Source organism: Lottia gigantea (assembly GCF_000327385.1).
Source record: "Lottia gigantea unplaced genomic scaffold LOTGIsca_51, whole genome shotgun sequence".
NCBI classification, from domain to species: domain Eukaryota; kingdom Metazoa; phylum Mollusca; class Gastropoda; family Lottiidae; genus Lottia; species Lottia gigantea.
In genome coordinates this window covers 1,639,154-1,652,835 of record NW_008709752.1, presented here as the reverse complement: position 1 = coordinate 1,652,835, position 13,682 = coordinate 1,639,154, and the positions used below count along the sequence as shown (strand labels likewise).

The following is a 13,682-nucleotide window of genomic DNA, read 5'->3' as shown; positions in this document are numbered from 1 at the left end:
GGACCGATAATGCATTGCAGTACCAGAACCATTTGTCAAATTTCCTTTTTACTGAAAATAAAGTTTTTCAAATATTCAAGGCATTGAAAGGGGAAATTTGCTTGTCGATGAACAAACTTGGTATCTTATTTTCCCATGACCACAACGATAAATACAGCCACGACTTCCTCCAATAAGTCGTGACTAAAATCTGGCAATCATTTTGGTTTGAAGGAAGACAACAATACATTACTTAACACGTGTCTTAAAGTGTACGACAGGGTGTTCCTTTGAAAGAAGCTTCAGTGTACGTCAATTTAAAATATATTAGATAAGATTTAACTGTCTGTTCCGCTACTTTATCTTCCCTGTTCAGAGGCGTTGCCAACGTCTTGTCCTTTGACACTTTCCCCCGTTACTGTTATGATTTGTATTCGATTGATTACGTGTAACTGTCTTCTGAAGGGACTGGTTCACGATCCGTTTGATAAACAGTAAATAAGTTTGTGAAAAGGGATTTCTTTTAGTTAAAGCTAGTTAACTATAGTGTTTACAGTCGCAATTAGAGTCTTTCAGTCGATTTTTGTCTAGCATTATTTGCGTTTGAAAATTAAAATGACGAGTTGTCTTTTCTCTACATGGCAGTCATAAGAAAAGACAACTCTTCTAGTGGAATATTTTTGAAAGAATTATTCGAGTTTTGTATGTTTCTAGTACTTCTGAAGACTATTTACATATCTTCAAGACCCAAATCAACCCCCGAAAACGGCGAACCTGTCCCCTGTGCTTCTATTTGTTAAGCAGACGTTTCCCCGACGTTCAATATGTTTACTTCTAATGATATTTTGTGATTGATAATCTTGTTTTATTGATGCTGGCTTAAACTTGGACTTAATGTTTTTAAATATATACATATACTATTTTCTATCTGGCTTGCATCGTAATTCATTTCCATATAACATTTAAGATGATATTGAAGGCCGTCAAATTTTGTACGCATATTCAAATCTTCTCATATGAGAAATCATTCATCTTAATTGTTTGGCTTAAATTCTCTACAGATTATTGTGACCAAAGTCAAAACATGACATAAGACATACAATACTCTCACTGCCTGATATTATCTCTGTATCATAAACCAGACATATGAATAATAATAATAAGCGATTCAGTTCTCTATCTTTTAGAATCAAATGTAAATTGTACTCCTCACAATTCGTCTTGTATTTTAATAAACGTTTCAGTTATTTATTTGCTGCATTACTTAATTGTATTCTTAGGTGATAAATCGACTGAAGTTATTGCTTAGATATATCGTGTGTCCTGTACTAGATAATGCTATTTGCCATAACGTTAGTCAAACGTTCAATGTTTCAATGCTTACCCAATGAGATTTATATTTTGAGCATGAGTTACTTCCCTTAATGTGTGTGTCGTAAAGTGACCTAGTTAATAATTTTCCTTTATTACAGGTTGTTTACTTAAATTTTGTCAATAAATATTCAAAATTCTAATCCTGCTTCGTAATACCTGAGTATTAATCATCTTTTACTTGGCGTATCCCTTGCTTGCTTTTAATCGTAGCTTTTTTGTTCGAATTTGACCCATTTATAGAATTTTAGTTGTGTTCAATTGTAAGATATTTAATTTTCAAATCATATTATCATTTATAGCGAGCTTGGTGCTAACAGATGCTCCTGAACGCAACGCATTTTCTTATGAATATAATAACTCAAAACGTGTATTGCAAAATTAATTAGCTATTTGAGAAAATTAAAAATAGTTATATTTTGAGTATGAGTTACTTCCCTTAATGTGTGTATCGCATAGTGTCTTAGTTATTAATTTTCGTTTATAACAGGTTGTTTTCTTAAATTTGGTCATTAAATATTTTAAATTTCTAATCCTGCTCTGTAATACCTGCATTTTAATCATCTTTTACTTAGCGTATCCCTTGTTATTTTGTTAAATCGTAGCGTTTTTTGTTCGGATTTAATTCATCTATATAATTTCAACTGTGTTCAATTGTAATGTATTACACTGTTAAATTTTCATATCGTATCATTATTTATAGCCAGCTTGGTGCTAATAGATGCTCGAAACGAAACGCATTTCCTTCTGAATTTAACTAATCAATACATGTACTACCAAATTAGATATTTGAGTATTATTAAATAGTTCATGAAATCTTATACTGGTGCGCTATCCTAGCTTAACCTTCGTGTTGTGACATGTGTATAACAAGTAAGCCATTGTGTTGTCTTGCTTCTATAGCCTGCGGTTATCAACTAAACACTATGGTTAACAATAGCATTACTTTTAATAATTATAGGTTAAAAGGTCGAAAGCTTGTCAATAAGTCTAATAATGACTGTTGGACGTGGACCGAAGGTGTTGCCAAGGCCACACCGCGGGTGGTGTCAATATAAATACTGTTAATAGGCGAAAAACCATTTCGACAAGGATCTTTTTGTTGTAATGACCTCAAGTTTACTGCAATTTTAGGGGCTGTGTATTTCCAAACACTAATTGTAACAGGAGGAGACTGACAGTTATCACATAGCTAATTTATTTTGTTAGACGAGGAACTACTCTTTCTTACTATTGCTAATAAAAAAAAATGTAAAATGATTTTGACCCCAATATCATATCACATGACCGGTGTTTAAAACAAAGACGCATCTTTTTGTTCTGATACTCACTGTATTGTTTGTTGTTTTTTTCTCTGATATTTCAAGAAGACCGATAATGCATTTTTGTGTATGAGTTACTTCCCTTAATGTGTGTATCGCATAGTGACTTAGTTATTAATTTTCGTTTATACATGTTGTTTTCTTAAATTTGGTCAATAAATATTTAAATTTATCTAATCCGGCTCTGTAATACCTGCGTTTTTATCATCTTTTACTTAGTGTATCCCTTGTTTGTTTTAAATCGTAACGTTTTTGTTTAATTTTGACCCATGTATAATATTAGCTGTTTTCAATGTATAACATTTAAAAGTTTCATATTGTATCAATATTTATCGCCACCATGGTGTGATGGATGCTCCCTAACGAAACGCATTTTCTTCTGAATTTAACAGTTCAATACATTTCCAACAAAATTAATTAGACATTTGAGTATAGGTTAATGGTCGAAAGCTTGTCAATAAGTCTAATAATGACTGTTGGACGAGGACCGAAGGTGTTGCCAAGGCCACACCGAGGTTGGTGTCAATATAAATACTGTAAATAGGCGAAAATCCATTTCGACACGGATCTTTTTGTTGTAATGACACCAAGTTTACAGCAATTTTAGTGGCTGTGTATTATCAAACAAGGAATAATCTTTATGTAGAGATACTAATTGGAAGGGTGGTGTTAATATAAATACTGTTAATAGGCGAAAAACCATTTCGACACGGATCTTTTTGTTGTAATGATACCATTTCTACAGAGTAATCAAACAAGGAATAATCTTTATGTAGAGATACCAATTGTAACAGAGACTGATAGTGATCAGAATATCACATAGCTATTTTATTTCTATATAACTACTCTTTCTTACAAATTAAAAAATAATTTTGACACCAACATCATATCACTTGACCGGTGTTTTAAACAAGGACGCATCCTTATGTTCTGATACTCACTGTAAGGTGGGTCGGAATAACTCCCATAAAAATTTTCAACCATTGATGGGGCATTGAAAGGGGAAATTTGCTTCCGTACAGGATCTCTTCCCAATTGGTTTGGCATCCTTGTCAACTATGGGATAGTTGCCGACGTTCATTGATACAGGGGTTTCAGTAGCGTTTACGAAGGACCCATCTGTCAAATTGTTGAGTTATTTCTAACCTTCTAGAATCATCTGTTGGAAATAGCTCTGTTGGTTTGGATTTGATCATCCCTAATTACTATTAATCGATTTTCTGCAAATGTTTGAAATCTTGAAGACTCGTTCTGTGACAAGCTGTTGGTCCAGAATATCACATCTATTCTATATTCTAATGTTCTCTTGAGAATGTTAAAAATTCAATTTTCTAGCCATTTCTGTAACATTTATTGGTCTACCTGGTAGCAGCAGACCTATCATATCGGCATAGCTAACCTTGGTAGAGTTTTTTGCAATGGCTATGTTATCAGCTTAAAAGAAGATCTCATTAGTTCACACAAATAAGAACAAAATTATAAACATAAAAATTTAAATTACAAAGTGATGAATTGCCTGTGCAGACTTAGCAAAAACGAAACCTGTGAATGCGTACGGTTAGACAGGTTAAATTTCTCCGCCACACTAGAATTTTCCTCTTTTGATTTAGTTGTATATCTTCCACTTCCATCTAATATTGCAAACTTTCTGTAAATGTTTCTGGTGAAAAAGCTTTGTACAAAATAGTAAATGATTGAATCCACTAATTTCCATAAGCAAAAGGCAGATGTGTGTGGCCTTAGCTGAAAGCCTACCTACAATTTTAATAAAAAAAAGAAAACGAAGTTGACTTTGAATGGAAATAGACCTAAAAAAAAAAAATCGAACGAAACTAACATGGGCTAATCTGTAATTGAAACCCTGATCATCTCTAGGAATTACAGCTTTGTGTACACTGTCACACTGTGTACCTGTGGTTCTAACACCTAGAAGTCAATTCAAGTGCAATTCGTTGAGCACGAGGTACCTTCTCGATCGATAATTGATAACTGTTCCTCATGATGGTATGCTAATAAAACATCTTTTTGCTTATTCATTAGATCATGAATAGTAAAACCTTTGTCTGCCATAATTGAATCTCCTCTGTCGTGGCCATAAAATCCAGAATCCTCTGATGTGGCACTCATCCTTCAGATATAAAGGATATTACAATTGATAGTTTTATAAAAATAAAAATGAAAACTTGATGTATTAAAGAAATATAACAAAACAACAATGTCAATATTAGTGTATAGAAGTCTTTGAATAAAAATGTCAGTACAATCGAAAATAATTCGTGTACCAAATTATTACTCTTCTGTCTTGAAACACTTGACCTATCATTGCTATAATCTAACAAATTCCATCTTTGACATCATTGTTGAGTCTTTCCTTTTATTAATGTATGGACAAATAATGTTCCCACTGAGTTATTACCATTAAATCACTGATGCGAAAATAAAACTTCTACTGGACATACAGGTGACCGATGTCAGTGATATACAAACCAAGTCAGGTGAAAATGTAAATAAAACACAGTTGTGCATTACCTTAAGTACGATGTTTCCTCTCTACTGAACATTAATGACTGTTCTTCACGGTGATATGTTCATAGCACATCTTTTTTTCCTATTCATTAAATCATGAATAGTAAAACCTTTGTCTGCCATAATTGAATCTCCTCTGCAATGGCCAAAATATTTAAACTCCTCTGTTGGCAAACACCCTACCTATCCTTCAGATTTAAAGGACTTTACAAGTTATGGTGTAATACCAGCTAAAAACCTCATAGTATTATAATGCTTATTATATTTATAATATTGTGTTGCGAGTCATGAAGGTCTCAGAATAAAAAAATATACAGTCAATGATAGTTCGTTTTTCAAGTATATTAAGTGCAAAAGTCTAGGCATTATTGGTACCACAATATCTCTGGGTTTAGAAAATTAAATTCCTTGTGTAAAAGGCAAGTCCATGAATAATAATATTCAAAAAATGTTCCGACAGCAATATTAATCTGTTGGAGATATCCTCCTCCTGGACACCCAGGTGATGTACCTTTGTGCATTTGAATTCATTATTTCTTTCCAAACGGCCTTGTCGATTTCGCATTAAAAGCCTAGAAATTGATTTATAGGTTTAAAATATGTAGTGTGGACACGCATTCGGTCAGTAGATGAGTTGCTTTTACCAGTCAAAATAGATACCCTAGAGAATGTAACCTCGAGGTAATTAAAAAAAAACCATAAAAAATATTTGCGTTCACCCTTCTCCCCCCTATGGACGAAACAAAGTAAAAAATGTCATCATTTACAGGAACAGTAAAACCCAAAAGCGGGCAGTCATCGGGATGAATAGGTATAAGTCTATAAGCATCTTGAATGTCCGCCTTTGCCATAAGTGCACCCCTACCAAACTCCTTAACAATCTCAACCACGTTATCGATGGAATTATATTGTACCGTTGTAAATTGTTCTGGAATTCCAGAGTTAATCGACTGACCATTAGGAAAAGAGAAGGTAAGCACAGGGCTCATGTTTCGGAACTATATCCAAACTAGATCAGGAAAGGGGGGCGATGAACGGGGGCCTAAAATGCGACCTTTACGGAGCTTGCTATTTATTTTATCAAAAAGTACACCTAAATTTTCTCTACATGATTTATGATTGCGAAAGATCGAAAGAGACCTTTCACCCTGAAGAAAATCCTTGGAACAAAAATTCGCGTTCAATCTGATTATATCCAGAAAAAACATGGCAAAAACTTGGATGGATTGGAGTTGGTACTTTGTGTGGCATTAGTGCCACCGCGGTGAAATGAATAACGCGAATTGGTCTGCTGTGGAGCAGAGCCAGTACCGACTACTGGTACATTAGAGTGAATCGACAGCCACCGCTTTATTATCGGCCTGAGGAGATTGAGGTTGAGATTGTTGGCGAGTACGTTTAGCAAAACAATTAATAGCTGCATGATTGAACCCACATTTAGAGCATACATGCATATACTGACAGAGATTGCTGACTATGAGGCATATTACCCACCAGTACAGGATTAATTCTTGATTATTCACACTAGGCACTGGAAGTCTAGGAGATGGGTCGAGAGCGTTTGTTACAGACACTGTTTCTGCCACAGACGAATGCAAAACTTGACTATTGACAGGTATTGACTCAACAGAGGTTACCATTTCCATAGCCTCAGGAAAATTCTGATTGGTACTGGGTGAAGCTTGAGTTGTTTGAAATGTAGTTGTCGAGATAGACTGAACAGTGGAAGAATTAACAGCTGATGTAGGAGACTGACTGGTGGAAGAAGCAGCAGTATTTAATAACAACCCACGTCTAAGCATTTTTTGGAGCATAATATTAGTCAACCTGTCCTCAGCTGTCGTCGGAACAATATCATCCTCATCCACATACGAACGATTTCGCTTAGGCATCCTGCAAAAGGAAATTTTCACATAAAGATACACTCAAAACATAGCAAAGCGCCCAGCAAAAGGGCAGGTAACAAAAGCGCCCAGCTGATGGGCTAAGTAGCTAACTAACATAAATGCCTAGCAAAGGCAAAATAGATTGAAAAAAAGCGCCTAGCATGAAAGGCAAAAGTGTAAAAGGCAGAGCATCACCTGTGATAATGAGAACCACCGAATGTGGCGTAAAACTGCATCTCTTATGCTGCGAAGGAAGAGAGGGTTTCCAACCATCAGAGACATATTGCCCAACAAACTTATGGGATTAGACAAGCCCAATTTATGTTTCCACAAAAACAGTTGAGGGTTGGACCGGCATAAATCCAAAATTATTCTATCTGTGTCTCGAACCTAAGCATTAAAAAGTTCATCAGGTTGTGCAAGTCTAGGTAAAAGAGCAGAAATAATAACACAGCTGCATCCAAAATTCGTCAAAATAGAAGATGCAAAATCAACTACAGCCTGAGCAACGAGTGTAGGGTCAATGTTCACTGACGCCAAATCATTCGATCCTAAATGAATCATGATAATATCACAACCTGCAAAATGTAAACTGTGATCACGATCGAGACGACCATGGCGATCGCCAAGCACACATAGACCTCCTTATCCTAAACAATTGACGGAACATAATCGAGGATCCAAACCCAAATTAACCTTGTTAGTTGATTAAAGGTAAGCATTCAAACGCTTGACATAACTAGAACCAAATAAACACACTTTCACAGGCGAAGCGACCGGAATAAATTCCACAGGTTCTCCGTCAGATCGAAACACAGCACTGTGCAGAGAGTGGTGGGGCGGCCATTGTTAAAAAGAGCTGTGAGTGAGAGAAAGCGAGACGAAAAAGAAAGTACAAAATAATGAATGTAACAGGCAGCTAAGCTCTGAAAAATATACTCATCTGCTAGCTAGAATCACTCGGAAATAAAATGCAGTAGGTAAGCAACCGGATGGACAGTGATAGAATTCAGAATGGAAGAAACAATCCTCAAGCAAAGCGATATCTTCTCGCGCGAATTCTAAACTGAAAGAAGAATTCACACGAGAACGAGATCTCGCGATAACGTTCACGCAAATCCCATTGTCACAACAATCTGTATACTTAAGTTAGATGATGTGAGTTAAACTTTGTGACGGCATCATTGTCAGTAATGTTTGAAACAATTCTTCTTTTAGTCAGTTGTTATCCTCTATCATCTACTTTGTATTACATTGTGTACATGTTGAAAATATGTAGCTGTGACAGACCAGTTTAATTTGCTCTGGTTGCCTGTTCCACCTCAGTGACTAACAGTAAACTGCTGTTGATTATTAATTTAGCCAAATCATTTCTTGAGACTTGGTCATAATAGAACTATCCTATCCTCAGTATGTAATAAAATTACCACACAGGTACATACATCGCCTAAACTAGTTATGTGATCGCACCATAAGCCTTAAGAATTATCTATAGATTAAGTGGCTTTGTTCTGTTACATGATTACCACCATGTGGTGTATTACCTGTGATATGGTTTTTATCGTTTTTTTTTTTTGTTTTTTTTTTTTGTCACTATGTGACCTTTCAGTGATATTAATAGGTGTTTTATTGTTTTAGTTTTTTCATTATTTTAACGTATTCTGGAGCTTTTTAGCCCGTTTGGTGCTGATGCTCCTTAATGCATTTCATTTCATTTCTGTTACATGATGGAAAACAACATTGCTGCCTTGCGATCATTATTAAAACTGAAACTTGCGTAATTGTATTTCACCTTCAAACCATTAACAAATTTGGCAAAAACATCAAATATTGGATACACAGTGGAATGTTTTCTTTCATATTTGGTTGTATGATCAATCTATTTGGTACTCATGACATGTGGCAGCTTGGTTGTTTGTCCGCGCCTGTGCCTGATAGCAACTATCTTTCAGCGATTTGTTCAGGGGATCCATATCTTTCATCTTGTTTGTACCATATCCTCGTCAACACTGAATCTGGCTCGTTGACATTAGAAAATCGCATGTTGGTTGCATTCTTTTTTGATTTTGGTCACAAATATTTAGTCCGCAGGTCTACTTCCTCGCTATGTGTTACAGGTGATTCTTATATATTTCCATATTCATATTCATTCTGCCACAAACTTTTCTTTTACAATCATATCCATTAAAAGCTGATGATCTGTCGCCGCTTCCTTGTGTGTTTCTTTCAATTGCGTGAAAGAAGAGACAGGTACGCACTCTCTTTAATGCCTGTCTTTGGCTGTCCTACCCTCACACTGTATCCTCAGAAAATAATAATTACCTCATGGGTACCTACCGTTTATCACCAACGATCCAGGTACAAACGGCAATTTATAGATTGCGAGAGTGACTGAGAAGAATGTCTAAAGGAGGACCTTCCACCTTCTTTATGATCTATGCCTGGAGAGCCCCAGTCTTCTGTTCTGCATCTTCTCTCAAACTTTCCACATAAGTTAAAGAGAAAATGGTCATGTAGAGGCTTTTAACCAAATTAAGCAAATAAAACCACATCACAATACAACATAGTTACTCTTGTAAGTTCCAAACACCACATTTGACATTGTAACTAATAATAAATGTTGGTTATGATCTTTATTATGTCGTTGTTATTTATTATGTCGGTGTTATTTATTATGTCGGTGTTATTTATTATGTCGGTGTTACTCTTTTAATTGAACATAAGACTACTTTCATTACTTTTAAGCATTCACTCTTGAGTAGTTCTAGGGGTGATGCAGCTCTTGTCGATATATACCAACATTAACGATAAAACCATCAACATAGAGACAATCAGGTAAATCAGATGACCAGATTTCAACCTATATCCAAACCTCTTTACATTACAAATACATTCAATATACAAGTATCACTTGCGTCGGTATAGAGTATTTATGGCAGGTCAGCATTCTGACATGTCAAACTGTCTTTAAGATATTCAAAGACCTGTTGACATTCGTCAGTCCATTTGAATTTATCGTACTTCTTAGTCAAACCTATTAATGGTTCTGCAATTTTGAACATGTGTGCGATAATATGACATTGACATATGAACGACCTCATTTCTTTAACCGATGTCGGGGCTAACATCCACGTATAGCCAGTACCTTATCTGGGTCTGCCATTAGACCTTCCGTAATGAGTTTGAACCCAAGATTAGATTCTTCTTTCATGAACGCACACATTGTGAGCTTTAGTCGGAGATTGTGTTCTCTTAATCTGTTGCAACCTACATCTAAATATTTTAAAAGTTCTTCGGGTGATATGGAAAAGATTAAAATGTCGTCAAGATAGGCGACTGCAAATTTGTCTAGTCCATCGAGTACTATGGACATGAGCTGTTCAAAAATTCCAGGACTTTTGGATATTCCGAATGGCATGACATTAAATTCTTAAAGTCCTTTGTGACAGACAAGGGCTGCTTTTTCCTTATCTTCCTCATCAACCTTAATTTGCCATAATCCAGCTCGCAAATCGAGTGTTGTGAACATTTTTGCAGAATTTAGTAAGGCTAATACATCGTCAATTAAAGGAAGTGGGTAAGAATTGATTTAATGATTTTGTTCAAAGCCCTATAGTCTACACAGAAGCGTTTTGATCCATCTTTTTTATCTACAATTACCACTGGGAAATTGTAGGATCGTCGGATAATTCCAGCATTCAACATCTCATCTATTGCCTTTCCTACAATATCCCTTTTGTTTTATAGGGTCATTCGAACCTACGTCCTTTGTGACAGACAAGGGCTGCTTTTTCCTTATCTTCCTCATTAACCTTAATTTGCCATAATCCAGCTCGCAAATCGAGTGTTGTGAACATTTTTGCAGAATTTAGTAAGGCTAATACATCGTCAATTAAAGGAAGTGGGTAAGAATTGATTTAGTGATTTTGTTCAAAGCCCCATAGTCTACACAGAAGCGTTTTGATCCATCTTTTTTATCTACAATTACCACTGGGAAACTGTAGGATCGTCGGATAATTCCAGCATTCAACATCTCATCTATTGCCTTTCCTACAATATCCCTTTTGTTTTATAGGGTCATTCGAACCTACTTCATTTACCCTGGTTGTGCTCTAATAAACCCCTTATCATAACTTTCTATAAGGAGTGTACTTGACGTCGGTTTACTACCTTTTACCTTCGCCATACCTATATTATATGTTTGAGGCTTCACTACTAGTTCGGCTGATAAACTCAGCAGTGAACTAATGTGAATTTTTACATATGTGGCCTAATTTGTGTCAGTGGTGACAACGTTTTTGGCGGAATTGATCGACTTCCATGGGTTCCGGATTAGATGATGTTGCATGTGTGGAAGTACTATAGGTATTTCAGGGAAAATTATACATTTAAATATGATTGCGAATATTAATAAGAATGATCATCATCCATCTGCTGCAAAGCATCCGGTAAAATTTTGTTTCATAATCTCTATGGAACACTGATTTTTTCTGAATACTGCTTAGTGCTTGAAAACACTTGGGGGACAATTTTGCCCCTAAAAACTCTGCTTTTGTCTGTGTTGCCTCCTTTATCTCAATATTTGATTGAAGAATAGTGGATGATAGCCACCACTTAGGATTTCTTCCATTTGACACTCTTTGGAAGCGAAATGTTTATGGATCGATTTATTGACTCACATTTTTGAGTGTGTCTTAAAACGGGTTATGTTAATGGCTTCCTCACTTAATCTTATTTCAAGAGTTCATTTAACAGAAACTTATCATTGTCATTCATTTCCAGACTCATTAAGTTGTTCGAAGCCAGAAACATGGATCTATTCCATCAGTTTTTGAGTTCGAACGGCACTTGGAACAGTCTCCATCGCAGCATACAACAGTTGCTTGTAGTATTTTCGGCAGCTGTTTTTTTTTCAGTTTGTCCACATCTCCGCAGTAAGTAATGCACATCTCTTTTATCACAAGGCTACACCTGGATTTTATATCCTGGCTCAAAGTTTTCTTTTGATTTGTTTTTAAAACGTTTGTTTTACCCCTGAACATTATGTGGCTTAAATTAGCCTTACAACATTGGTGGAACTGAGATGCACTAAGATGGGCTGGGTCAGCTAGTTTTTCAATTTTCCACATAGGATGTAAAGTTCTCATTGCCTCTTCAATTCCGGTAGCTGACGTTGAATCTCCATCTCTTGTGGCAAACTTGATGAGCACCCCTTGAATAGATAAATCTTCACCAATAATTCTCCCCATTTCTTTCTCAGATATAGGTGCATGTCTTGTCTTGCTGTGCATCCCTCGTGTCCAGGACAGTTGACAGTAATACCCGTGCTTCTTAGCCACGCACCAGTCCAACAAAGTTTATTTTACAACACAGCACTTATGATATATTTCTTATCTGTGTTTGTCTCACAAGCAATGTCGATTGATTGGGATGCTTTTTGTCCAGATTTCTTGCTGTGTCCTATGGCCAGACAATTGTACTGACCATCCGAAGCCACATTTATCACGTAAGGGTTGGAAGCACCTCTTCGTCTATTGACATTTTTCACCTCTTCCACCTTAGTTCTTATGCTTTCATTGTTCAAGTCAGTTGTCTTTGAACTCACATAATTGGATAACTTGGACATACCACTTTCAGATGATGGGGGAATGTCTAAATTTGTCAATAGAAGCCTAGTCCTTGAATTACCTAAACGCATGTCTAGCAATCCAGCTTGTAAGTTGGTGTTTACCACAGTCGCTTTCTTACCTCTTATACCAGTCGTGATTTTCTTGTATAATTTTACTTTGGGGCATTCGACCACGGACTTAGGGACAGCGGGCACCGTGTTGGCCGAATCGTGTTCGCGTGCTTTTAGGCGAGATACCTTGTATGTATGTTTCATTAGGATCTCAACACGACGGGACAGGAAGGAAGGACCCTGTGCCGAATTTAGTGTATGTAACAATAGTCTAATTTGCAGTTTGCAAGTAGAACCCAACAAACAAACAAGCCGACCAACAAGCAGCTCGTTTACAGTGGTGCCGTGACCATTTAGATTGAATTTAGACTTAAACCCCGCTACACCCTTTCCTACCTCTTATGCCAGTCGTGATTTCCTTGTATAATTTTACTTTGAGGCATTCGACCACGGACTTGGGGGCAGCGGGCATCGTGTTGGCCGAATCGTGTTGGCGTCCTTCTAGGGGGGATACCTTGTATGTGTGTTTGATTCGGATTTTGGAGATGTAGCATAAATGAGAATACGTTATTATGAAAAAAACTGTTTTTTCTTGTCTTTCTCATTCCAGGGCAAATTATACATTTAAATATCATTGCGAATATTAATAAGAATGATCATCATCCATCTGCTGCAAAACATCCGGTAAAATTTTGTGTAATTGTCCTTTTCTGTACCCACTGTCAGTTGAATTGATTTTTATATATTTTGAAAATTCATGGATTTTTCTTCCTCGAGCGAGAAGCTTTTTTCTCTCAACTTCTGATCTTGTTTCATAATCTCTATGGAACACTGATTTTTTCTGAATACTGCTTAGTGCTTGAAAATTCTTGGGGGACAATTTTGCCCCTAAAAACTCTGATTTTGTCTGTGTTGCCT

At 36.2% G+C, this 13,682-nt stretch overlaps 1 protein-coding gene across 1 annotated transcript; it reads right to left on the bottom strand.

The window, feature by feature from the left end:
- Positions 1 to 6,523: 6,523 nt before the first annotated feature.
- Positions 6,524 to 12,333, bottom strand: LOTGIDRAFT_165486 (hypothetical protein; the record flags this gene model as incomplete). The annotated part of the gene is made up of 2 exons (XM_009062498.1): positions 6,524 to 7,091; positions 12,056 to 12,333. The coding sequence occupies 2 exons, from the start codon at positions 12,331 to 12,333 to the stop codon at positions 6,524 to 6,526; spliced, it is 846 nt and encodes a 281-aa protein (XP_009060746.1).
- Between the last annotated feature and the right edge of the window lie 1,349 nt (positions 12,334 to 13,682).